Genomic DNA, 26,591 nt, shown 5'->3' on the forward strand with positions numbered 1-26,591 from the left:
CTCTCCCCACCACCCACACTTCCCAACAGATGCTTATATGTTCAGAGCTCAAAACTGCTTCATAACACAAGCCCTGTTTATAATGCAAGAACTTCGCTTTTCCTGGTTAGGTTTCTTAAGTCAAGGGTCCTATTTAAATACCATCCATTTACTGTGCTGTGACATCCGACCAGGCCAATCTTAGCAGCTGAAGTTGTGGCATTTGGAAGCTAATTCTTTTGACCAAATATAGAGTCCTATTTGTGAAATAGAACAGTGACATATTTTTATCTACTCATAACTGACAATCAGTGCAAGTTAACATTGAAACTCTGGGTGCTAAACATTTTATTCATGTATACTAAATTGATAAATAAGGAATCCTGCAAAGACTGATAAATTGAGCAGGATTATCAAAATTAAACTCCCCTTCTAAACTGGTCCACTAACAAATACAATCTCTACATAAAGTTGCATTTTCTGGGTTCCCTGTAGAGGCATGACAAAATGTAATGTTTATTCACACACCAGTGAATACTGAACATTTCTGCCTAACTGCAGTGAACTCCACTAAATCCTAAAACAACGAGGAATTTAGCAGACTTACACCTGTTTAGTCTCTAGAACAACCGCAGGATTGCAATTAGAGGTAAACAGATTTCCAAGAGATTTGGAAAATGGAATTAATGCCTGGTTGCCTCTCTTTATTTATTCAACAACTGTTAAAGATTATCTGAAAGTTGTCTAGAGGGAGCCAAACAGTTCACTCAGTTTTGTTTCCAAGTTGGGAAAATAGTTAAAAATAAAAAGCATCTGTTAGATTATTCTAGTGTTCAGGATTAGATTCCTCCTGCACAGTTAAGTGGATTCAAAACCACAGGAGACGTCTTTCCACTGATTACATCTGGGATGATTTTACAAAATTTCTCCATGGACCACATTGGTACCTTTGAGACCTTATTCTATGTAGAAACAAAAAGGGATAATTATATCATTTGGAGAGTAAACTTAAAAGTTTTGCTTATTTCAAGATTCGGAATGTTAACTACTTCGGTTGTTTTGAACTATTCATGATTTACAAGAAAGTTAAAGATGGTTAATGGGATACTTCATTGCAGTACAAGTTTAAATAAAATTAGAATATAATTTAATATCTAAATGAAAAACAAGAACATCATCTGCACAGGAGATGGGTGAATGCATTGCCAGATCCTCTAAGGACTGGATGAACTTAAATGACTTTAATAGGACTGGGTTAGATGCAGACTTTCACTAAAGCCCCCACCATCTCCAAGAGAGTTGGCTGGTATACCATATATCGGCGGAGACTAGACTGGTATTGCTTATATCAGTGGGGAAGACAGCTCATAGCAGCAAAGAGTTCTTTTGGCAGTATAGTTTACACTAATTTACCGAATGAAATCGGCTATACCAGCAACGAACTTTTTTGCTGGTATAAACTGCATCTATACTAATGCTTTCTGCTGGTATAAATGTGTTGTAAAGAATAACACCGCTAACCAACATAATTACACTGGCTAAAAGCCCTGTTGTAGAACTGGCCTCCGAGTTTGGAGATCTTCACAAACATGGAGTCTGTTTTTTTAGACAAGATTCTAGAATCTTGTCTAAAGGTTTCCACTTGGTTAACAAGTTGATAGCACAGTCAGGGGCGTCTCCAGGCCCCAGCACGCCAAGCGTGTGCTTGGGGCGGCAAGCCACGGGGGGCGCTCTGCCAGTCGCCGCGGGGGCAGCAGGCAGGTTGCCTTTGGGGCATGCCTGCGGAGGAGCCGCTGGTCCCGTGGCTTCGGTGGACCTCCCGCAGGCTGCCGCCAAATCCGCAGGACCGGGGACCTCCTGCAGGCAAGCCACCAAAGGCAGCCTGCCTGCCGTGCTTGGGGCAGCAAAATGCCTAGAGCTGCCCCTGAGCACAGCAGAGAATTTCAGTGCTCTTTAGCAAGAATCTTATTGGAAGAGCAGCATTACTGAGCTACTAAATGGAAACTGAGCCCTGCCCTTTTTCTACCACAGATGATTGTCTCACAGAATTGTGTTTTTAAGGAGGGGCTCATCCACAGAGTGACAGAGATCCTAGTTTGCCTACAAATGCTTTGTTTAAACAAAATCGAGACAGATAAATGAATTTGGGGATAATACACATGAGTGCTCCCCTTTGGATCTTGGAAAAGTTCTAAAAATGTGCACTTCTACTGTGCCTTTAATGGGAGAATTTCAAAGCACTGTATCACCTATCAGCTTTAGGTGTGACCCTCCCATACGTCCTTTGTGAAAAAAATTCGTGCTTCACAGACACCACAATAAATTCCTAGGTCACACTGACTCCCATTCTAGATTTCCAAGATGACCAACATTTACAAGTTCACTGGATCCTTGCTAGAAAACGCATCTATATAGCATGAATTCGCATATAACACGGTCACGCCCATGGATCCCAAATTTAATTACTTTAACTGTAATTCATTTTAACACGGTCCCTACTGTAACGCAGTCTCAAATCCCACGTTCTAGCAAGGGTCCGGTGTATTTCTTTGCACTTATCAAACAGTAAAAAAATATTCCAAGAAACACACAAACCAAATGTTAGTGTAAAGCTAATTTGAAGAAAATGGTGAAATATTTTTTTCTACAACAGAAGACTAGCACCTTAGGAGCACTAGGCAAGGTACAGCAGCTAGTATAATTTTGTTTATAAAGGAAGAATTGATTGGAAGAATCTAGTTTTTTTTTTAATCCAGTATCTAGATTTAGTGTTTTTATATCATATGCAGGTCAGCCACTTCCCTTCACGACAAGAACCTCCTCCAACTCCCAAAGTGCAGTGAAATGTGGACACTTCCTTAATGGGCAACCTTCTGCCTTATATCCACAAGCATCTACAATTGTACCAGGTACAGGTATGCTCCACATTGACAGACTGCATTTCTTAAACAACTAGTTTGTTAGTCCCTTAAGTGGTCATTCAAGTCAGGTCATGCTCTACAGCAATTTTATTGTGGCACATAAGGCTTTTTTTTTTGCGCCCCTGGGAAGTGCTCATATTATCCAATCTTGAATTGAGAGTTTGTTGCCATGTTGTAAGTTTCGTTATGTGTTGAGAAAGTTCTGCTATTCATTTTGGTTCAGTGTAGGAAGAAACTGGGCCAAAGAGAGAAAAAGGTTACTTTTAAAGATTACATACTCAAAAATGAACACATGGTTTTGACATCTACTATAAAAGATCAACTCAGACAACTATTCCTGTATGTGAAAGTTAAAACTATACTGTAGCACTGAGACAGATAGAAGAATTGATTTCCTGACCCAATATGCCATGTTAAAAGGTGACCTTGAGATACCTGTTCCTTAAGTCAGTCAGGGCTGGGAACATCATGCACAAGATTGCTTTGCTTCTCCTGTGGGAATGCTGCTGCTTTTTGTTCCCTAAAATCATGAACATTGCAGTGATGATGATACTGGTTTTCCTGCTAACCCAATATTAGAAATAATGGGCCACTTTAAATCTGAATCCCTCTTGCCACTTAACTACTTTTTATTAATTTATTTATTATTTAAAGAGGGAGAATAAATGAAAAGTTGATATGCTGTATTCAGACTAAGTCGTATGTTAAGTGAGGGTCGGGAGATTTGAATCAACAAATTTACACTTAGGAGAAACTTTCCTAGACTATATCTACACCACGCACCTTACAGCGGCACAGCTGTGCCACTACAGCAGTGCTGCTGTAAGGTACGCAGCGTAACTGCTCTTTGTCTCTCCTGTCAACAAAACAACTTCCCCCCACCCTCCTCAACAAGGGTCGGTAGCTTTATCATCAGGACTGGAACACGTGACTTATGAGGAGAGGTTGAGGGAACTGGGATTGTTTAGTCTGCAGAAGAGAAGAATAAGGGCTTGTCTACATCAGAAAGTTGCAGCGCTGGTGAGGGAGTTACAGCGCTGCAACTTTGAAGGTGTACACATCTGCAGGGCATCACCAGCGCTGCAACTCCCTGTTTGCAGCGCTGGCCGTACTCCCGTTTTGTCTCGGGTGTAGAGGATCCAGCGCTGGTGATCCAGCGCTGGTAATCCAATGTAGACACCTACCAGCGCTTTTCTTGACCTCCGTGGAAGGAGGAAGCCTCTGGTAATCAAGCTGGTCTCCTTTCCCGGTTTGCTCTCTCGTTCCCGGAACCCCGAGCAAGCAGGTCTCCTTCCCTGCGGTTTGCTGGGTGGCTCCGGGAACGCAAGAGCAAACCGGGAAAGGAGACCAGCTTCGCCGCGGTTTGCTGGGTGGCTCCGGGAACGCGAGAGCAAACCGGGAAAGGAGACCAGCTTCGCCGCGGTTTGCTGGGTGGCTCCGGGAACGCGAGAGCAAACCGCGGCGAAGCTGGTCTCCTTTCCCGGTTTGCTCTCTCGTTCCCGGAACCCCGAGCAAGCAGGTCTCCTTCCCTGAGGTTTGCTGGGTGGTTCCGGGAACGCGAGAGCAAACCGGGGAAGGAGACCAGCTTCGCCGCGGTTTGCTCTCGCGTTCCGCGAACCACCCTGCAAACCGCAGGGAAGGAGACCTGCTTGCTCGGGGGTTCGGCGAACGCGAGAGCAAACCGGGGAAGGAGACCAGCTTCGCCGCGGTTTGCTCTCGCGTTCCCGGAACCACCCAGCAAACCGCAGGGAAGGAGACCTGCTTGCTCGGGGAACGCGAGAGCAAACCGCGGCGAAGCTGGTCTCCTTTCCCGGTTTGCTCTCGCGTTCGCCGAACCACCCTGCAAACCGCAGGGAAGGAGACCTGCTTGTTCGGGGGTTCGGGGAACGAGAGAGCAAACCGGGAAAGGAGACCAGCTTCGCCGCGGTTTGCTCTCGCGTTCCCCGAACCTCCCTTGAAGCCGCCCAACAGCGCTGCAGTGTGGCCACATCTAACACCACTTGCAGCGCTGGTTGCTGTAAGTGTGGCCACTCTGCAGCGCTGGCCCTATACAGCTGTACTAATACAGCTGTAACAACCAGCGCTGCAAAATTTTAGATGTAGACATGGCCTAAGGGGGGCGGGATTTGATAGCTGCTTTCAACTACCTGAAAGGGGGGTTCTAAAGAGGATGGATCTAGACTGTTCTCAGTGGTACCAGATGACAGAACAAGGAGCAATGGTCTCAAGTTGCAGCGAGGGAGGTCTAGGTTAGATATTAGAAAAACAAACAAACAAAAAAAAAAAAACCTCTCACTAGGAGGGTGGTGAAGCACCGGAATGGGTTACCTAGGGAGGTGGTGGAATCTCCTTCCTTAGAGGTTTTTAAGGTCAGGCTGGACAAAGCCCTGGCTGAGATGATTTAGTTGGGAATTGGTCCTGCTTGGAGCAGGGGATTGGACTAGATGACCTCCTGAGGTCCCTTTCAACCCTGATATTCTATGATTCTAGGACAGCATCTACCACCAACATAGCGCTGTCCACACTGATGCTTTTCATCGGCAAAACTTGTCAGGGCATGTTCTCTCCCCCGCCCCAAACACCAATGACCCATGAAAGTTTTACTGACAAAAAGTGCAATGTAGACATAGCCTTAAGCTGAACAATTAGACCTCAAAATAAAAATAAAAAACTCTGAAAATAAAAATAATGACTATGCCAGGCAGATGAAAAAAATCACCAAGGAATGCACAGTAATAGCTTACAAGAAAACCCAGTTAGTTTTAGTTATCTGTTACACCAAGAGAATCCATAAATGTTTTCCAGTGTAAGACTCTTGAACAGTGAAGATATACTGTTCTTATACTAGTTCTTTCATTGTAGAGCCAATATAGAGAAGATTGTAAAACAAACAGTTTCCAGGATAGGACAGTAGGGCACTTCTTAGGGGTGCGCACACACACACACTCTTGTGTTAAGGTTGTTTTGTTACCTGCAGAGCATAGAAGTCATACACCGAGGGCATGTCTATGCTACCAAAGTTTGGTAGAAGTTATGCCAGTGTAAAGCCACTGCAGTTAAGATATGGCTTGTGCATGTGCCTACTGAGTTCCTTGCACAAGCACGGCACACACTCACCAGGAGTGCTTGTGTTGATGCACAATGTGGTGCACCATGGGCAGATACCCCAGTGTGCAACTTGCCATTGTGCAGCCTTTTTTGGGAAATTCAGGCACTGCACGGTTGGGCATAAATGAGTTAGGGAGTGAAGGATCAAGTTCTGATCATGCAACTTTCTCCATCCCACTATGCCATTTCTATCCCATAACATTCGTGCCTTTGGAAAAATCTCACACTCATGCAGTGCTAGTTACGGTCCCTGCTTCTGTCAGAGATAGTGGAGTCCGCACAGCTCTGTGCTACTGTCATGAGCATTCTGTGTTTGCAACGCATGATCCTCTGGTGTTTGCAGAGCCACAAAAGGAACCATAGCTGTGAGCAATGTGATAATTTCATGGAGGACAGCTTGCTGTGGGACTTAGAAAAAAACCAATTCAAGGTTGGTGGAGGTGTTCATGAAGCAGCTACAGATGGTTTAGTGTGGCTTCTGGACCTGAGGGAACAAGTAGGATTGAATCATAGGATTGAATCATAATGCAGGTTTGGGATGACGACAGTAGAGGCTCCAGAACTTTCGAGTTGTGAAAGGCCACATTCCTGGACCTGTGTGCCAAGCTTACCCCGGCCGTCCAGCACAGGGACACCAGAATGAAATTGGCATGGACAGTTGAGAACTGAACGGCAATCACACTGGGGAAGTCTGCAATGTTGGATTGCTGCTGACAATAAAAAAAAAAGTAAAGTAAAGAGTGGTTGTGTGAATTTTATATAATTATAGTGAAGAAAATTTAAAATGTGCCACATTGGTTTAGATTTTAATATGTGGCAGTTCAAAGATATTTATCACCTGCTTTTTTTTTTGTATATGTGTCACTATAGGTCTGACCAAAAAAAAAAAAAAAAAACCACACCAGTAACAGCGATAAAAAAAGTACTCAGATGAGGTCTGTTTAGGTCATAAGAAACATTTCAACCTGCCCCCTTCAAACTACAGAAAATATACATCTAAATATTTAACATAGTTTTCTGTGACCAAAACAAGTGTTCTACTAGTCCTGACTATAGATTTCAGGCTTTATTGAAAAAAATGAAATATTAATTTAACCACTGAAATTATGGGTACAGCCCAAAGCTGGAAAACACAGGTCTTCCGTGAGAAACACTGCATCCTGGAATTTGACAATGATTCACCATTTTAAAAGTCTGTAATGCAAGACAGAAATACAAGATGCAAAGTTCTTCCTTGATCTACACTGTAGATATACTGTACTTTATCGACATGCAAAACTCCCTGTAGCATAAATGGAAATTCTGAGCATGGCTACAATAGATACCATTCAAGAAAAGTCTGCAATGTGGATTGAAAAACAGTTTGCAACTTGAACACGAGTTCACAAACCAATTTAAAAGCACAGAACTGGTGCCTTTTTAAAAACAAAGCCAAACCCCCAAGAGATAAATGCACGTACTGATCCTTAAACATACACAGAATGCAACAATTGCCTTTCTGTGATGCCTTTGCGTTCCATTCACAGACCTCAAGACCCTTTTACAAAGATTAGAATATACAAGCTAACTGCATAGCTGTAAAAACATGTTGAGTACTGCACTGTTAGTACTACAGCAAATGGACCAATGCACAAGACATGTTTACCTTTTAATTTGAAGTTCACACTGAATGCAATTTAGTCTTCTCTGTCCTCAGAAGGTGAATTTTCAAGTGTTCAATTTTGTGGTGCTTGTTGTACCTTCACAGTTATTATGGTGTTTGTCACTGATCCCATGAGTTCTGTTGCCCTGTACAATAACTAATAGTAGGTGCTTTCAGTTGTGCGAGGCATTATGTTGTGAAATAATCAAAGATACATTATGTTCTCAAAAATAGATTTTATTGGGTACCAAAGCCAGTACATAGAAATTATATGCAATTAAAAAACTTTTTTTTGAATAAATTAAAAAGGAACTAAACATGGAAAAAGAACATTCATGCCCATTTCAACGACACAGACAACAATCATGTGTCACACAGGTCAGGATGTGAAGCTGTGGTTGTCCTTATTGTCTCCCAGTATGGAGTGGCAGGGGTAGGGATGCAGCCCTGATGCCATGTGGAACACTGGAGGGCATGGGGGGTGCACAAGAACTCCGTTTTAGCACCTCCCATTGACTGCAAACGGAGGCAAGTTCAGGCTTGTTGATCCTGTAGGCTCACCAGAGAGTTTGCAGCATCTGTGCTTTGTGCTGAAATGGCCTCATTATGCCCTGGTGCATCTGCCTCTCCTTTTCCTGATGGGTCTCTCCTGTCCACCCTTTCCTTCTCCATAGGGACTCCTCTTTCTCTTCCTTATCTAGCTCAAGCATTCCACAGGTGTGGATGGGGACTCCTGAAGGCCACAATGGCAGGAGCTACAGCTAACACACACTGAGGTATCATTGTAAGTATAGTCAAACTGGAAAGTTTACGTTCAGTTTCAGAACTTCCTTCCCCTGCTGCCCTAAGGTTTTAAACAAGGCATGTTTATGGACACTTCAGCGTGCTTGGGCACAGCCCCACTCTCCAATTCCACCTATCGTGAGCGTGGGCTGCCAGAGGCAGAGAGAAGAGAAGGGAATTGTTTGGTTGCATGAAATGGTACAAGTATAGGGCAATGGCAGTGAATACAGGCAACATTTTCCACAGGCAGTGGTGATTTTAGCTGAACTCTCCTTTGAGAGTAACAAAAAGGCACAGAGACCACAGCTGCGGCTGGTGACCTGAACCACCCAGGCCTGTATGTTGCTAGCTGTTAACTGCAATGATGCCTGCCACAGTCATTGCAGAGTGGAGTAGAAATGTGTCCTACCACAGAAGAAATAGGGTGGTCAACCCCAGAAACCTGCAGGAGAGGACTGCAGAGCAGCTCCATGGAAGCATTGTCAAGATCTTTCAGGACGATTCAAAGGACATCCATGTGTATGTAAACAAACTGCTCCACAGGTCCCCTATCCTCTGCCTATCTCTAGTGGGGAATGAAAAGCAGATAGCTACCTTTTCATTGTACCACTACTTCTTCTATCATGAGGAAAATAAGTCAATAGATGGGTCCTGCTACATTGGGGTCAGGCACCATCAGTACATTTAAAGATTGTAATGGGAAATGCATTCACACACTTAGCCTGCAGCAGGCTCCCCTGTGCTTGACAGCCTGGGTTGTGGAGTCTCAAACATGTCCTGGCTTTCAGCATGGCTGGACTCCTCTGTCATGTTACCTAGCCGCCTCCTCCTCCTGACTGTTCATGCAGAGGTCTGTGTGTCCAGTTCCTTGGAGGTGCCTACGGTGCTCTGGGAGGTGCTAGTGGGGTGTCTACAAAGTATGGCGTGCAGGTCGTTTTAAAAGCAGCGTGTCCATCGCTCAGCACTGGATTGACTGCTGGCCTCACGGTATGCCTGCTGTAGTTCCTTCACTGTAAAGCAGCTCTGCTGATTCCGGTTGTTCCCCTTCGCCCACATCCCCTACGCAATCTGCTTGCAAACGTCGATGTTTCTATGACTGCTGTGTAACTGTGCCTGCACAGCCTCTTCCCCACCCCCCCACCACCCATGAGCCCAGAAAATCCATTACCTCCCCATCTATTCCAGGCAGCAGGGCATCTACAGTGTGTAGACGGTGTGGTCAGTTGCACCCAAGTGGAAGCTGCAAGCTGTGCTCACCAAGCTGGGCAATCAGGAAGAAGTATTTCAAAATGATGAAAGGGTTTTGAGGAGGGGGGAGGGAAGAAAGGTGGCTTGCATTCTCCATGGACCCTTGGGAAGCAGAGTTCACAATTGTGATCGGAGTGGTCAGCGTCAGGCATCGTGGGACAGTTGCTGGCAGACTGTTAGGGTTGACATATGTCACGGTGTCTACACTGTGACTGTATGGCTCTCAGTACGTAGACAATAGCTCAGCGCTGTTCGAGAAGATGGTGTAACAGGGTGCTTACACTGGCCAGAGACAAAGTTTAAAAAGTAGACACATGCAACTAGGCAGCGTACGTTGACCTAACTTTGTAGCATAGATCAAGCCCAAGTCATTCAAGGTCCATCAGGTGAACACATGACTTGAAAAAGGAGTTGCAGGAGAGAATTTGTACCATGTTTATATGATCAACACTAACTGCTATTTTAGGGATTTTTACAGCCCATTAGGAAAAAGACACACAGGGTTTCTGGTTTTCCTGATTTTTGGTGTACTAGACCTTAGTGTTTAGTAAAGTAATTGACTAATAAAGCTAATTAGAAACAGACTGTGCAGATTGGGCTAGGGAAGCTTCCCCCAGTTAGCTCTGATGAAGAAAATCAATTTTGACATGAGACTCCCTTAGATCTGTTACCAGTCAATAGTATCAATCAAGGCAATGTGAAAGCATTGCAATATGTATAAAATACGTTTGAAGGCAACCAAGCTTTAAAATGAAGTATTCATCAAACTACAATGGCCTTGGACCAAAGGCAAACCAAGTCCTTTGCATCTTCAATGCAGAATCCCACATGAGGGCAAACATCTTCCTCTTACAGACAGGGAAAGTAATGAACAGTGGGGCAAGTGGCTTAGGCAATTCTCTCTACACTCACACACAAAATCACTTGAACTTTCTGTTTAAAGTATCTGACAGTCCTTTTTATTTAAAAGAGAGTAACCTATGAGTTTAGCAAAACGACAGAACTCATGTAAACTTTTTAATGTAAATTCTTGTTCATTTCCCATAAGGACTGCCTTGTTCACTGTGTTCTGTATTTCAAATGTGAGTTAACCAGTCCTATGTTAAGGGAAATACAGTTTAAAAAAAAAGTACCATGGACCACAATGAGTTTGGAAGACCGTATAAGCACTGTTGTAGCCAAGGCACTACTTCACAATTCAATCTTATTTTTTCTGTAATCAGACCAGTGGCCCATCTAATTGTACACCCAATATTGTGTTGAACACTGGGTTACATCCAAAGCTGTAGTAAGAAAAACATCTACAAGAAACCTGCCCATTTTGCAATATATTCTTGACTTCATCTAGTGATCAATATAAGCTTTGAAACACGAAGTGATAGCCCTTAGCTAAGTAACTCTGTATGAAGTTATTCACACAATGGTCCAGCTTTGTAATCTTTTAGAGGTAAATATTTTGCAGTATTTAGTTTAATAGACTAAGTTACTTTAAGCCCTAGGTATTTCCTTTCATCCTCTTTAATTGTATTGCCTTTTTGTTTTACTTGGTGCCCTTCTGTTTCTGAATAACTGGCAAACCCAAGTAGGAGGTCTGAATGGCATTTTATAAAATAAATAAATCCATGATTGATACAGTATGAGAAAATACACTGGCAGGAACAAACCAGCATTAGCAGGAGAATCGATTAAATGGAATTCCACATTTAGATACCAAGGTAATAGGTTTAAGCAACTAAAGAGACTAGACAACACGAGGGGGGAGGGGTTGAAGGAAGAGTGATTTCCATTCACTGTTTTATTTTTCTCTAAATAAAAAGGTACAAATAAAAATTTTAAAAATAAAAAAGAGTTCTGCATCAAGCTTGATATTCATAGTCTACCTGATAGCTATTTCTACTTTCCTCCATATTTTCCCAGAATAAAGAAAATAAATGAAATCCCTTCACAAAATAAAATGACCACACTGATCATTAAACTGTGAGAGATGTTATGGACTCCCACACAGAATTATTTTAGAGGCAGTAGAATTCAAAATGCTTCAAAACATGTATCAGTACAAAATTAGATTGCTTCCATTTGTCACATTCAACATTAGATTAAATAAATAACACCGTTCACAAGTAGTATGAACTCTGAAGCCAACATAACCTGGCCATCAAGTCTTCTTGAAATAAGCGAATGCTGAAAATTAACCCAAGCCCACCATATATGCTCACAATCTCCATTATAAAAAGAGGCCTGCTGTTTTATATTTCCCTATAGCCTAATCTAAAATTCATTACTATATGCGCCTCTATATCCCCAGATTTCTGGAAATTGCCAAGTAAAGGCATGTTAAGGTGGCAGAGCTCAAAATAAGAAGAAAATAATGGGGTTGGGGCTGGGAAAGAATAGATGACACTCATGTAATGCTGCAGCACAGGTCTGAGCTAGGTAGCCTATCAAGACAGGCATGGGCAATGTAGACAAGCCCAAATGTAGACAAGCTCTCTCCACTCATGTCTACTTTAGGTTTGATTTCCTTGATCTATCATTCTTTGCTTTTTGGTTTGCTTGCTCAAAAAGTAAAAAGTTATTGTAATTCTGCAAGACTGAGACAGTGTACCTCCTTGGGGACGGGGGGGGGGGGGAGAAGGGGAGAATACTTGGGAGGCTCACTGTCATTCAAAAACTTCACCTTTATTGTACCAGATGTTAGAATGATGAAGCACCTGAAAACCCAAATACTTATGTAAGTACTGGGTTCTATTGTTCCTTCAACTGACCCATTTTTGGCAGGGAGGGGATAAGAACAAGGAATGAGGCCAGCATTCTAATTCTGTCTGCTAATGGGCATCTAATTGTTGTATGCAATGTAGTTACACCTGTGCTGATCCCAGGATATTAGAGACACAATAAGGGTGAGGTAATTTCTTTTATTGGACCAACATCTGTTGGCGAGAGAGACAAGTTTTGGAGCCACGCAGAAGCTCTTCTTCAGGTATGAGCGACTAATGTGGCTTAAAAACTTCTCTCACCAACACACGTCAATCCAACAAAAAAGATATTACTTCACTCTCCCTGTTTCTCTAAGGGACATCTAAAGACACCGGTGTGGATTGAAAATATCCCCATATACTTAAGGCTCCTCAACCACATCAGAGCACAAAAGACCACACTCTTTGCTTGTCCCCTGCCAACCCTTCTCCTCCTACCAACCGTTCTGCATCGTAGAGCAGCCAAAACAAACAGCTAGACATAAAAATCCCAATGCACCCTATACCCCACAGACCCCAGGGCCAGTCATTCACGAGACCAGATCCTTTCTAGGTTGGAAATTCCCCTGCCAGCGGTTGCACACGCAGGGAGAGCTGGCTGAGTCCAACCAAAGATGAACCTGTGACAAACCATCCCACCGGAAGCGTGACCCTTCACCCACTTAAAAACGGGGGGCGGGGGAAGGAAGAATCTCATCCTTGCCTGAGATCTATTTCCTTTCTGGAGACACGCTGGCTCCGCCAGCCGGCACAGCCGGGCCCTTCCCCCAGGAGGGAAGGGGCTGCTTCCCAGTGACAAAAGCAGCCCATGGGGGGCTGGCGGGGCTTTGTATGTAGCTATGGGGCGGGGGGTTCTAGCCCTGGAATTTAAACTCATCCAAACAGCCCCTGGTCCCCCCAAAGGCTTCAGCAATGGCCCCCCGGCCCCGCCCATGGTCCAGTATTGGGGGTTGGGGAGGCAGGGGTCAGACCCCAGAAAGGGGCGCACAGACCGAGGAGGTGGGGCGGGGGGTGGATGCAGGCACCAGCCCCGGGGGCGGCGTGGGGAGCCCCGGGTCCCCCCAGGGACGGGCGCTCGGCCCCCGGCTCACCTCCGCAGCCTCTCCTGGAGCAGCCGCATGGGTCCTGGGCGCCGGCCGGGCGGGGGGTCGGGCCGGGGGGCTGCGGGCGGCTCCTGCGGCGGCGAGGGCCGGGGTCCGGGCCCTCATTGGCTTGCGAGCCCCGCGGCCCGGAGCGCCGGCAGCGGCGTGTGCGGGAGAGACGGAGCCAGCGGCACACTGGGGGAGCCGCTCCGCGCTGCCGCTTTATCCGGCCCCTCGGCCCGGGCTTCCCTCCGCCCCATCCCCGCCCACGGCGGCGGCGCCGCCCCGCCCCTCTCGGCGCCGGGCCAGGGAGGCAGCGAAGGCGGAGGCGCGGCCCGGGTTGCGGGACCCTCGCCCGGCTCCAGCGCTTGTCCGGAGGCCGAGCTGCCCGGTTCCGCGGGGGCTGCAGCAGCGGCCCTCGCTCGTCCTTCTGCCCGACACAAGCTCTGGGCGGGGGGTACATAAAGGGCTCCCCGTGCAGAGCCTCAAGCTGCCTGCGGCGCCTTCCGTGGTACAGTGGAAACCCCACGCTGGCAGCCCGCGAGAGTCCCCGGCCGATGTGGCAAATCAGACCCTATTTTAGTCCAGCTGCCGGGAGGACGCTGCTTTGTAACACGAATGAGCAAGCTGGGTTTCCCTTGTCAGAATGAAAGGAGAAGAAGAAAACCCTTGTACTGGCTGACACGTGGAATTCCCTTCGTGTGTGTAGACACTCTCTCTCTCTCTCTCTCTCTCTCTGTTAAAAAGAAAGCCAGGCTGCGCCTGAGCACAGTTGTTTCTTAGGTGAGGAGAGAAGCAGGCATGCTGGAACTCGAATTATTGCAGCACCCCCTGGCTTAAAGCGGTTTCCAGCATATACAGGATTTCGTTTTGTTCAATGGTTCTCTGCACCTCCACTATAAAATGGTTTTAGTGCCACTAGAGAGAAGGAAGAAAGTAAAAGGAGGGGGAAATGTAAAGTAGGAGACGTTCAGATACTGGGGTGCTGGACAAAGAGCCTAAACAGAATAGTTGGAAGGATGGAAGAAGGAATTGAAGGGGAAAGTAAAAGAAGAGAGCCAGGACAGGCAGCTGAAAAAGAGGCCAGGGCTGAATCAGAAAGGATAGTGGTTTCAGTCCCTTTGTTTTCATTTAGTTGCCCCAGGAAGCAGTGAGCTTAAAAAGATGAATCTTCCTGACCCTAAGAACAATGTACTTGTCTATAAAAAGGTGAGATACCAGTAGGGTGACCAGATGTCCTGATTTTATAGGGACAGTCCTGATTTTTTGGTCTTTTTCTTATATAGACTCCTATTACCCCCAGCCCCTGTCCCGATTTTTCACACTTGCTGTCTGGTCACCCTAGATACCATCACCACAACAGAAACAATGGAGAGAAGATAGCATGGCCTCGGGCATGGTGCACTGGATGCTGTGCCCAGAGCAGTTTGGCTTTTGTTCCCAGCTCTGCTACAGAGCTGCTGTGTGACACTGAGCAGGTTGCTTCACTTTTCTGTACCTCTGTTTTCCCACCCACTCTTTGTCTTGTCTATTGTGACTACAGCCTTTTCTAAGCAGGGATTGCCTCTAAATGTGTTTGTACACTACTTAGTATGTTGGAGACAGTAGGCAATGCTGTAAAGAAAACACACCATTCCATTTAAGATGTACCAAATACCAGGGCTTGAAGTGGGATGACGTACCACCTCTCACAAGTTCCTGTCTTCCATTAAAGAATCTAAGACGGGGTCGGCAACCTTTCAGAAGTGGTGTGCTGAGTCTTCATTTATTCACTCTAATTTAAGGTTTCATGTGCCAATAATATATTTTAACATTTTTAGAAGGTCTCTTTCTATGTCTATAATATATAATTAAACTTTTGTTGTGTGTAAAGTAAATAAGGTTTTTAAAATGTTTAAGAAGCTTCATTTAAAATTAAATTAAAATGCAGAGCCTCCCAGACCGGTGGCCAGGACCTGGGCAGTGTGTTACTGAAAATCAGCTCATGTGCTGCCTTCGGCATGTGTGCTATAAGTTGCCTACCCCTGATCTAAGGCCTTGTTTATAGTTGGGATTGTATGGACAGTGACCAAGGCAAGCCACTGGTGTAGACACCTAAGCTATGATGCAGTTTATCCTACTTTCAAGCTGGAGTGAGCTGCAGTGGTGCAGATCACACGGTTTTCATCATGGCAGGTACACAAATTCCCGGTGTGGATGGACAATACCTTTCATTAAAAAGAGGGGAAGGGAGAGGAATGGCAAGTTTATCCCTTGTAGTTGAAAAGAAAACCTTCAAACTGCCAAATGGGTTTAACCAATGCAGATTAATTTTCCTGTGTTTGCAGACAGCCTAAAATAACTTCAAGATCTGTGAATGGCCCCTATTAATCTCAGGTTTTAACAATGTTGACATTTAATTTGGACATGAATTAACTATTTCACTGCAAATCAAAGCACATAAGAAAAGAGATAGAGGTTCATAGTATGAAAATCTACTCAATTTACATGTGTGACACTGGGCAAGTTGCTTCACTTTTCTATACCTCTGTTTTCCCTCTCAACTTCTTTTTCTACTAATCAAAAAGAAGCAAAGGCAAAGGAGCATAGCAAGGCATCGCGAGCTCCAGAAAGGGAGTGCTAAACCCAAAGAGCCTATCAGAATACATGGTCATATTTTGAATACCCCCACAGTTTAAGCAGCACTGCCTTCCCGCACAACACCCTACCCTCTGTAGTGGTTTTCCTCTGTTGCTCCCATAGCAAGTTTGCATACTGAAAGTATGAAGAAAGTACAGGAAACTGTCATGACACTGCTGCATCATCAGACTGTGGCTGTGAGCAGAGCACAATGTGCGGAGCCCAAGGAGGGTAAAGCAGAAAGCATGTGTGAATGGTATAAAATGTATCCAGTCAGACCCTCAAATCCCTCGTGGTAGGACAGTCAGACTATTCTGCCCACATCCTCTCTATTCCTCTTTCTTCTTAGCTGCTGCTTCTTTTGTCATCTCCTCTTATAGTCTCTGCTTCATCTTTTTCCCTGCTGCCTCCTTATATTTGAACTAGCCTTCTAAACTCCCCATGTGGCACACCGACTTCCTGTCTTTCTTCAAGTTTCTCAAAACTGATTTCTCCCACAAAGTCTTGTAGCAGCCACAACCTCCTTATTCCTCTTTGGCCTTATTATTTACTGTAGCACAATGACTGCCCGATCCTCTGGGTGCTAACTGAACAAACATAGACCCCCAAAGAGCATACAATGACCTGTGAAGGGTGGAGAACAGCGGCTTAGGGAGAAGTAAACCACCAAATATAAATATTTTTAGTGCATATTATCTATTTGTAGCTAAAAAATTGCAAAAGTGCTAACTAACCCCATGCACTTCAATCTTTGATTGCCTGATTTGTGTGTTTCAGGTGCACTGGAGTTTTTGTATAATTTTATACTAATTCATTACTTTAGTTGATAATCTCTTTACCGGAGAACTTCCATCCTGCAAAGATTTACTCTTGGGCTTAATTGTATAGAGCCATTGAATTAAGTAAAACTAACAGTGCACAAAAAGTAAGTAATGTACATAAGTCTTTGCAGGATTTATGCATGCACATGTGTCTTTGTTCAGTACATTCTAGCTATTTCACAGTGCACAGTACACTTACAATTAAAAATAATGTAGTATAGCAGATTTCCATGATCCCATATAAATTTAATTCGGTCAAAGTTTCACACAAGACTCCCAGGGAATATTTGTAGAATGTAGCTCTTATAATACAGTATTTTAGTATTGCCCACCCTGAACAGTTAAAAAAAAATCATGAATCAGGGTCTCAAAATCATGAGAGTGGCTTAAAATAATGAGATTTTTAAAAATATTAAGTTTTGGGTTCCATTTATTTGCCTTCTGCTGCATGAGCACTGGGATTCACATTTTCAAGTTTTTCTTTGGAATCATGAAGATTAGAAATTTACTTCTGTGTTTCAATGAAAAGCTGACACGCTCAGAGAATAACCTGATTGCAGCATCTGGGGCTTTAAGAAAAGAAAAAAAAATCACATGACTTGTCATAAAAATCGTAAGATTTTGTGATGCTGATATTGAGTCAAATATGTATATTTCTTTTTGCAGTGAGAGTAAGTTATTCAGCACTCACATTTAAGAGCCTGATTCTGAACAATACCATACTTAGCTCTTACCACTCACACAGAAATCCCATCTCTAATTGCATTTCATGTTTTAATGACTCAGACATTTTATTGTATTTTGTAAATATCAGAAGAGCTCAGACCTTTTTATGGTCTCAAGAGCTACAGATTAATTAAAAAAAACTGGCATCAAGCACAAAACTGCAGAAACCAAATCCCCCCAGGTCTTCTATTTTTATTACACTCTTATACTTTACAAATTAAAAAACCTAAGATGCTATTTCATTGCTTTATTACAAAGTGCTCCTGGCACTAGAAACATGTTTCCTCACTTTTGCTAGGAGTGCATTTTTCGATGTGTCAGGTTTGCTTAAACAAAATTGCCAATGGTTTCTTAAGGGATGAAACCCTTGCTGCTACAATGTCTTTGTCCACCTAGAAACAAAATGGCTGTATGCTGATGATGGATGGCCCAGGGGACTGCTGATAAGATACAGAAGCTTTCACCTTGAGTTTGGCGGATTGAATACACCTCCGCTCAACAATAATGGAAATTTGTTAGGTAGGTGATGTGAAATGAGCCTGATCATTTCAGTCTAGTTCCTAAAAGGCAGGTGTCCACCCAGCAAACCTGCTGCTAATTGCCATGCTTAGTGGCAGGCTCATCACAGAGAACGAGTGGCTGGGCCACATGGAATGACCTATTCTTTCATTGCTATTTCAGATTTGACACATGGGAGGAGCTGGAGGACGTGCAAAGCTTGCCTTGCCATTGTTCTGTGGATCAAGAAATTCATTCTCCCGAGCTGTTCATTAATCATTTTTCATGAGCTCAGTTCAGACATATATATCATTTCTTCTTTTTGGCACAGACATCAAGCACCATGGGGAGATTATACTAACAGGGACAGAAACATGGGATCTTTATGACAAGCTGTCATTTTCACTCTACCTCACAGCACACGCAGAACCTACATATGATGGTTGGCATAGGCAAAACACACCCCATGGCCAAGGCTAAATTGTAGTGTCCCACAAGAAGTCTGTGTAGACGTCCTACTAACAAAATTAAATCTCTCAGATAGAAGTTGAATCTCTTCTTGTCACATTGACAACATAGGAATTATTGTCATTAGTATGTATGTCAGACATACATGATGTACCCAGCCTTGTCATTTGTCAGATCAAGAGAATAACAAACATTTAGAATAAGGAACTGCAATTGTTTCTGGAGTGTGCTTTGGTAGTCACCAAACTCTTACACAGTGACAGCTAATGTTTTCCTTACTGACTGATTTACATTCCTGGATACTTGTCTGAGTCTTCAGTGGTCACAGGTACACAGCTAAGGTGGCCAGTTTCCTTCTATGACTCTGGGAGCCATCATCCATTTTAACATAGCAGAGAATAGCTTAGGTCTCTTTATGAGGCAAGAGGAGACAAGTTTGACTGGTGGAACTCCTTTGCTCTCCAGGTATTGATGGGTTGGACTTATCATGAGGGGTGCGGTAAGTCAGGATGAAAAAAAGGAACATTGAACAGAATCCAGCTTTCCAGTAGAGGAGGAGCTAGATGACTGCTCTGGTAGGAGGGAATAATTTGGTCTGTTGCTTAGGCAGACAAACCAGCAACACTGAAAGTGTGCTGCTAACAAGAAGAGATAAAGCAAAGGATTCATGTGAATGGAAGGGAGTGTGGATAGCTGATCTTGGCTCTGGGTTTCTGTGAGTTTCTTGTTAGAAGCTGCTTCGCTGATAAGAAGAAATTATAAATTCTTTGCTGTTGCTGGGGAATTTTTTGACCTATATGGTGTGCTTTGTACTTAATAAAAGCAAGGATTTGGGGGTGAAAGCACTCTTGTGTGTATCAATTGTTTATCAGATGGAGGTGCTGTGTTCCCCACTGATTTATTTCCTGTTGCCACCTGGAAAATAGAGACTAGTTACCATGGATTTGGGTTCAGAAAACCTCGGGTACCGTAGTGACTTAAATCAGAAGGCCAGACCCTCTGTATTGGGATGCATTTAACCAATTATTAATAAGTACAATTCATACTGCATGATGCTGTATTCTGCCACAAGAAAGTCTCCACTAGTAGATAAAAAACTAACACTTATTGGGTTTATAACAATACATAGTATAATTAGCTCAACAGATTCTTAGTAAATCTGTCTTCTACCCTCTCCTCCTCTCTTGCTGATTGCTTTCAGTCTTATCCTGTTATGAGGGAGACATTCGCTATTAACACCTCTCCTCATAGGATACTGCTGATAGAAAAATAGTGATAATTTGTTGATTTGTGGTGTTGGATTCTTACATGAGCAACAAATAGAGTTTGTGGGAAGATGTGGAGTCAGAACCTCAGCTGTGGCCATGGAATGCTCAGCACATCAAGGAGCGCAATGGCGGGTTTTTTGCTCTCCCGAACATGGGCTCCTGTCTGCTGGCCTGTGCCTATAACACAAATGAGAAGAACCAGAACCCCCTATTCCTACTAGTGATTAGGACCTCTTAAAAAATCCACAATTTTCCTGACCACTATCATCTTGTACATACATATACTATAATTTAAATAACGTGACGTTTGAAAGCCACCCCACTTTCCACTGAAAAATACAGCATTTCATAGATCAAATGCTCAGCTTGTTGGTTGTCTGGATGGTCATCAGGGCACTGATTATCTCTACAATCTGTATCATCTCTGGAACTGGATGGTTCCCAGATAAATTGGGACAACTCAATAATCTGCCCTAATGTGCAACATTATACAGATAAAGGGAAAGTTGTAATACCCTTACTCACACTGAGTGGTGTTTTACTCCACTTACACATGGTGAAAGGTGTTATTCAGCGTGAATAAAGAAAGATATCACTGTCTGGCCCAAGATACCAATCGGTTCTCTCTTCTGGAGAGCAGAAAGGTCCTTCTAAGCCAGCGTTGATGGTCCTGACACTCCAACATGGGAGAATGACCATGCAGAGAAGTAGCTGATGTAATACATGAGAAAGCTGATAACTTCAGTTGTCAATATGATGAGTCCTTAATTCTGCAGCCCATTAAGTGTAGGCTTTTCGCAAGGTTCTGTAGCTTTTCCTGGCAATGTTGTTCACTCAGAACAACTCATTCTTCTTGACACTGATATTTGATCAATATTTTACCTTCTATATTGTCAAAAAAAAGTATGGGATTTTCACATTTGTGCCAGCATCCATTATATAATTAATACGCCTGCAAGTCCCTCTTCAGTAACAAAGCAGAACTAGTCTGGATTGGTAAAGCAGACACCTACATGTAAAGACTTCTCTCTCATTTCCTCCCAAACCTCAGTTTTCTTCTCTTTGGGAACACATTGATGATGAGCCAGATTCTGCCATCCTTATTCACACTAAGGAATACCTTCCTTTGACTCTACTTGGTGGAGTAAGGTCAATGGGTCTGATCTAAGGCCATAATCTCTTGTTGAGAAGACAATAGGAAGACTACCTGCATTGAATCCATGGGCTTTGGATCAGGCCTTCAATAAATAAAGGTCACAGAATCTGGCCCTTCATATTTACAGGTTTTAACATACATTGTTTCCTAACTGAAGGAAAAAAATTGCAGTTTCCTAACATATGGTTAAGCATGGCAGAGGTTTTATTCCAAGTGGGTATTGTCTAGTTTTAGGATGAGAAGCAGCTGAATTTGTTATTTTTATATGATTGTGTTTTTAAAATACAAAGATACCTAAAGTCCTTTTGTTATACCTTTTTTATAAAGAGAAATAAACAGAAAATAGATAAATGAAAATCTCAGGACAGATTTTCTCTCATGTCTAGTGATGTAAATCAAGAAGAATTCCATTGGAGTTTATGGAATCAAAATGGTGTAAGTGGGACTAGAAGCAAATCTATTGTGTTTACATGACAAGTTATCTCTTGTTTAGTACTGAGACCAGACCCAGGATTTGCTTAGAGCTGAGGAGTCATTCATTTAAAATCACAGACTACTCTGACAGCATTATGCTAGTTATTTGTTAAAATGGTTTTCATTAAGTTGTTTGAATAATAAATTTGGAATCAGAGAACCCAAATATAGACTGAAAGGCACACTTTCAAACTTGAAATAAACATCTCAGTTCTTTTACTTTTTAGAAATAGATTTTAGCAAAGAATAACCTAAGAATCAAGGTCTCCTCCGGCCCTCTGTTAATGGCAAAAGTCATTGAGAAGTGAAGTGAAGCTATCACATAAAAATCCAAATCCAAAGTAGAGGGTGGTGAAGCACTGGAATGGGTTACCTAGGGAGGTGGTGGAGTCACCTTCCTTAGAGGTTTTTAAGGCCTGCTTGACAAAGCCCTGGTTGGGATGATTTAGTTGGTGTTGGTCCTCCCTTGAGCAGGGGGTTGGACTAGATGACCTCCTGAGGTCTCTTCCAACCCTAATCTTCTATGATTCTATAAATGTACTCACCAGTTACTGTTTTTATCATGTGTGTTGGAAACTAGAACTCCTTCCAATAACATGTGGGGTTTCTTTCATTAATGTTTAGGTTCAAACCTGACTAGGAAATATTTCAGAACATATGAATCTATGGATGAGCCATCCTATTATTTGTATTATAGTAGCACCCAGAGGTCCCAAATGAGATCAGGGCCCCACGGTGCTAGGCTCTGTAGAAACACTTAAAAAGAGACAGTCCCTATCACAAATCACTTATTGACCTATAGAATGAAGTCAGGGAGATTTGAAGGTGCACATCACCTTCCAGGACTGGCTCCATAGGTATGTTTCATTGTGGAAAAGGCAGCTACCTGGCTTTAGGAACATGGCATTTCTTTTTCCAATTGGTCCCTCTCAACTGCTTTCACTGGATTTGTATGAATTATCTGTACTGTGGTAGCACTGCGAAGTCTCAGTCATGGACTGGGATCCTATTGTACAGGGCACTATACAAACTCAGAACGAACAGGAAGTTCCTGCTGACAATCTAAGTATTGTTTAACTTTAAAATAAAATATTACCCACACTGGAAGTGGGGAGGAAGAGGATGAGAACAGTCATGATGGAATCATCTCATGTCATTACTGATGAGGTAGCTCTTTCCACTCAGCCTACGGAACAATTTGTGGCACTCAAGGGGGACCTGGGCACTGGGACAAAATAATAACCATACTGGATGCTTTTATAGTGCTTGTCATCTGAATTAATTGATCCTCACAACATCCCTTCAGCAAGGGAGCAAAGTATTGTTACATGCAATTTACTAAAGAGCAAACTGAATCAATGAGAGGTTACGTCACTTGCCAAAGGTTGCACAGTCAGCGGCAAAGAGGTATCAAGAGACCAATTACCTGTCTCACTGTTCTAACTGCAGTAGTAGATAAACACTGTGTGACTCCCAGATAGATGCTACTACTATTAATAATGACACTTACCAGCACTTCTTATCTTTGCCATCTAGTTAAGTCTCACAACAGCCTTGTGAGGGTGGTATTACCTAACCGTCATCTTTTATAGATGAAGAAACGTGGGAGGGGGAAAGAGAGGATAAGGGGTAAGTTTTCAGAAAGGCTGAGGCCTGGCTTCTCTTTTTGTGTGTGTAGCTCACACCTGGGGAATAAACCAAAGCAGAAATCTGAATATCTGTGCCTCACTGCCTGCCTGATTTGTACCCACAACTGGATCCAGGGGCTAGATCCTCAACTGGTTCAAATCAGTGTGGTTCTGTTGACTTCGGTTGGACTGCATTGACTTACACTAGCTGAAGAACTGACTCACGGTATAAATTCCAGAAATAACGGTTCCACCCACACGGTTCTTATTTGGAGGATTGGGACTTTAGACTGCAAAGTCTCTTCCTCAGGACTGAATCTTGAGGTTAGGGTGCACTGATTACAACAAGATAAAATCATTCAACGTAGACTGAAAATAAACAGACAAACTCCCTAGAGGAAAGTTCAGGCCAGTTGTATGATACCTGGGTGTGGATGGAGCAAAGCCATTGACTCTTTCTCTCTTATTTCTACAGTACTTTCCTCTGGTTACCTGAGGAAGGGCATAGAGAAGCTGATCAGGAGTTACCTGGTCCACAGTGAATTGGGAATTAGTTTCCTTGCACTCTATGACTTGTGGATGCAAAAGATGCAGCTACATTTTTGGGGAGTGCAACTTGCAGCCTCAGAACAGAGCCCACCCTTTGAAAATGTGCTTCTTAGTGACTTTCTCACAGCCCAAAGATAATCAGTACTGGAGATAGATCAGACTTCAAGAATTCCTGCCTCTCATTTTAATCACGCCTCCTGAGTTTAGGCCACACCTTTCTCTTTCTTCTGTTTCTTTTAGCATGATCTCTCTCATAAAATATAATTTTATCTACAGTATATAGCATAAATGTTTCAATCACCCTTACATTTAATGCTGGTCTCTGCAGTATTGCCAACTCTTGCAATGTTAGTGTGAGTCTTGTGATATTTGATATTTTTCTTAAACTCTCAGTTTTCATTACAAACCAAACCAAACCAAATCCCAGCACTAAGATTCTTGCTGTCTTGGTTTTGGATAAATGCTGGAAAATTTGAACCCTAATGGTACAAAAACTAGATGGCAAATAAAAAAGACTCCAAAGGAATTATTTTTAAATCTCATGATTTTTTTAAGACAGCCTCATGATCTTGGGCCTGATTCATGAATTCTGAAATCTTTGGATTGGCAATATTGTGTCTGTTGAATGTACTCTAAATCAGTTTCATGATAATCCAAAGCACCAATATGATGGGATACTGTTACTGTGAATAATTTATTTCTGGACATCTCTGGGTATGTCTACACTGCAATGTAAGCCCAGGGTAAGAAGAAGTCAAATCAGCAGCTCCTGGGTTTGTTAGGGCTTGAGCACCTATATTTATTTGTAACTCCAGGTTAGGAATAGTTGAACCCTGGGTCCCAACCTGGAGCTCCAGTGTCTACACTGCATTATGCAGGCCTGAGTCAAACCACCCACCTCTCAGACTTCCTAGCACTCTCCCAAAATGTGGCTGCTCTAGTCCTTTGTTCGTGGTGTTGATGGGAAAACTTGACAGTTCACCAAACTTGACTGTCCAGGAGACAAAGAAAGTCAGCCTGTGGGATTGTGGGATATTAGTGGCGGACTGCCAGAGTATGTCTATGCTGCAATAAAACATCTGTGACTGGCTTGTGTCAGGCTGGGGGATATAAAACTGCAGTGTAGACATTCAGGCTCCAGCTGGAGCCCAGGTTCTGGGCGCCCAGGAATGTGGAGGTTCCCAGAGCTTGGGCTGTAGCCCGATCCCAAATGTCTACCCTGCGATTTTATAGACATGCAGCATGAGACCCAGAAGCCAAAGTCAGCTGACCCAGGCTGGCTAGCCACAGGTATTTTATTGCAGTGTAGACATACCCCAGAACATGAGTCCAGTGGTCTACATCTACACTGAAAATCAGTGACTTTGGTTTGGACCCTGCATCCTCATGGAGTCTGGGGACACGGGGTCTGAACCCTGGGTTAGTGCAATGTGTGTGTAGATGGGAAGAGGGTTAGGTGTGAGCCCAAGTTTGGCCCCTGGATTTACACTGCAGTGTAGACATACCTTAGTGGTTAAGGTATAAAGATATTACGGGCCTAATCTTCAGTTGTTGTAAATTGGAAGAATTTACCTAGTCACATGGTGGAACCTCAATCACATGAAGTCTTTAAATTGATACTGAATATCTTTCTAAAAGAGATGTTATTGCTCAAAAAGTAGTTATGGATTAGATGCAGAAATTACTGAGTGAGGTTCAGTAGCCCATGGTATGCACAGTTTAGATGACTGTAATACTTTAGTCTAATCCAGGTAATTAGTCTCATTAAAGGGGAATAGTAGTCTGTGATGTGCAGAAGGTCAAACAAGATGATCTGGTGATCCTTTCTGGCCTTAAAATCTATTAAGTGGATTGATATCAATGGATCTTCACCCATTTACGTCAGCTGAGGGCCTGGGCCTATGAATCCTCCTTTACACTAGCCAGCAAGTAAGTAGCCTACTAGATCTCAAATGGATACAGGCAGCTAATTAGCACTGAGCTTTGTCTAACACAACTCTTTGTAGATGCTCCTGAAATAGAAACTAAGACAAATGAATTATTGATGTGGCCTGGAACAATTGGATAAATTAAACCCATAAGGCTGTTCACAGCCAATGTTAATAATCTATCTGAGTCAATTTAATAAGGAGAAGCCAGACTGACGACAGTACTTAGTAGGTCTTCATTTCAGTAACAGAGCAGCCTCAAGGAATAATAGTAATAATAATAATAAACCTGAAAGTGGGTTTAGGCTTGTACTAGAATGCTCTTTGTGACTGTCCCACACTATTTTCTCCCTTAAAGAAAGAATACTTAGAAATTGTCTTTCAGTTAAGGGGCTATGCAACATTCTTCACAGGGAAGTAGTAAAAAAGCCCCTCATTTTACATATTGAAGATACAACTGGACAAAACAGGAGAAAACATATTGTAGGAAATATATTGTAGTGTTGTCCTTTTTGGACCTGAATGGCTAGTCCAAAATATTGGCTGAAACACAATTTTTGGGGGTCTAAAAACCAAACATTTCAGTTCAGATATACCATCATGGTGCCTCATGGGACTTATAGTTTAGGTGCTTCAGGCTCCCCTCCTCCTCGGAGTGAGATCCCTGGTTGGAGTACATCTCCCATGATGCACCATGAACTGTCCATTTGGTGAGCCGCTATGGAAGTCCTAGGGCTGTGGTGCATCACGGGAAATATTCCAGCTGAAGAATCTGGCTTATAGAGGAGAATTGGAGCCTGAAGAATTGACTCCTTTGGTGCCATTTTCAAATTGAAGTTTTTGACCAAACGTTTTCTGTTTTGGGCAAAAACCTAAAAAACTTTTCAGATATTTGACTTTTTAACAAAAAATTAAACTTGTCTGTGGAAAGCAGACT

General features: G+C 43.2%; 1 protein-coding gene across 3 annotated transcripts in view; it reads right to left on the reverse strand.

The window, feature by feature from the left end:
- The window catches only part of MMD (monocyte to macrophage differentiation associated), a 142,351-nt gene that overhangs the window by 14,520 nt on the left and 101,240 nt on the right, over positions 1-26,591 (reverse strand). The window contains exon 1 of one of the 3 annotated variants that reach the window (XM_050920135.1): positions 13,529-13,619. The exons of 1 other annotated variant lie outside the window; for it this stretch is intronic. In XM_050920135.1, coding sequence (XP_050776092.1) covers positions 13,529-13,557 — 29 coding nt within the window. In that variant the 5' untranslated portion in view covers positions 13,558-13,619. Of the gene's footprint in view, positions 1-13,528; positions 13,620-26,591 lie in introns of those variants that run through there. One more of the 3 variants, XM_050920137.1, reaches the window with a different exon arrangement.

The sequence above is a fragment of the Gopherus flavomarginatus genome, chromosome 12 (assembly GCF_025201925.1).
Source record: "Gopherus flavomarginatus isolate rGopFla2 chromosome 12, rGopFla2.mat.asm, whole genome shotgun sequence".
Taxonomy (NCBI): Eukaryota; Metazoa; Chordata; order Testudines; family Testudinidae; genus Gopherus; species Gopherus flavomarginatus.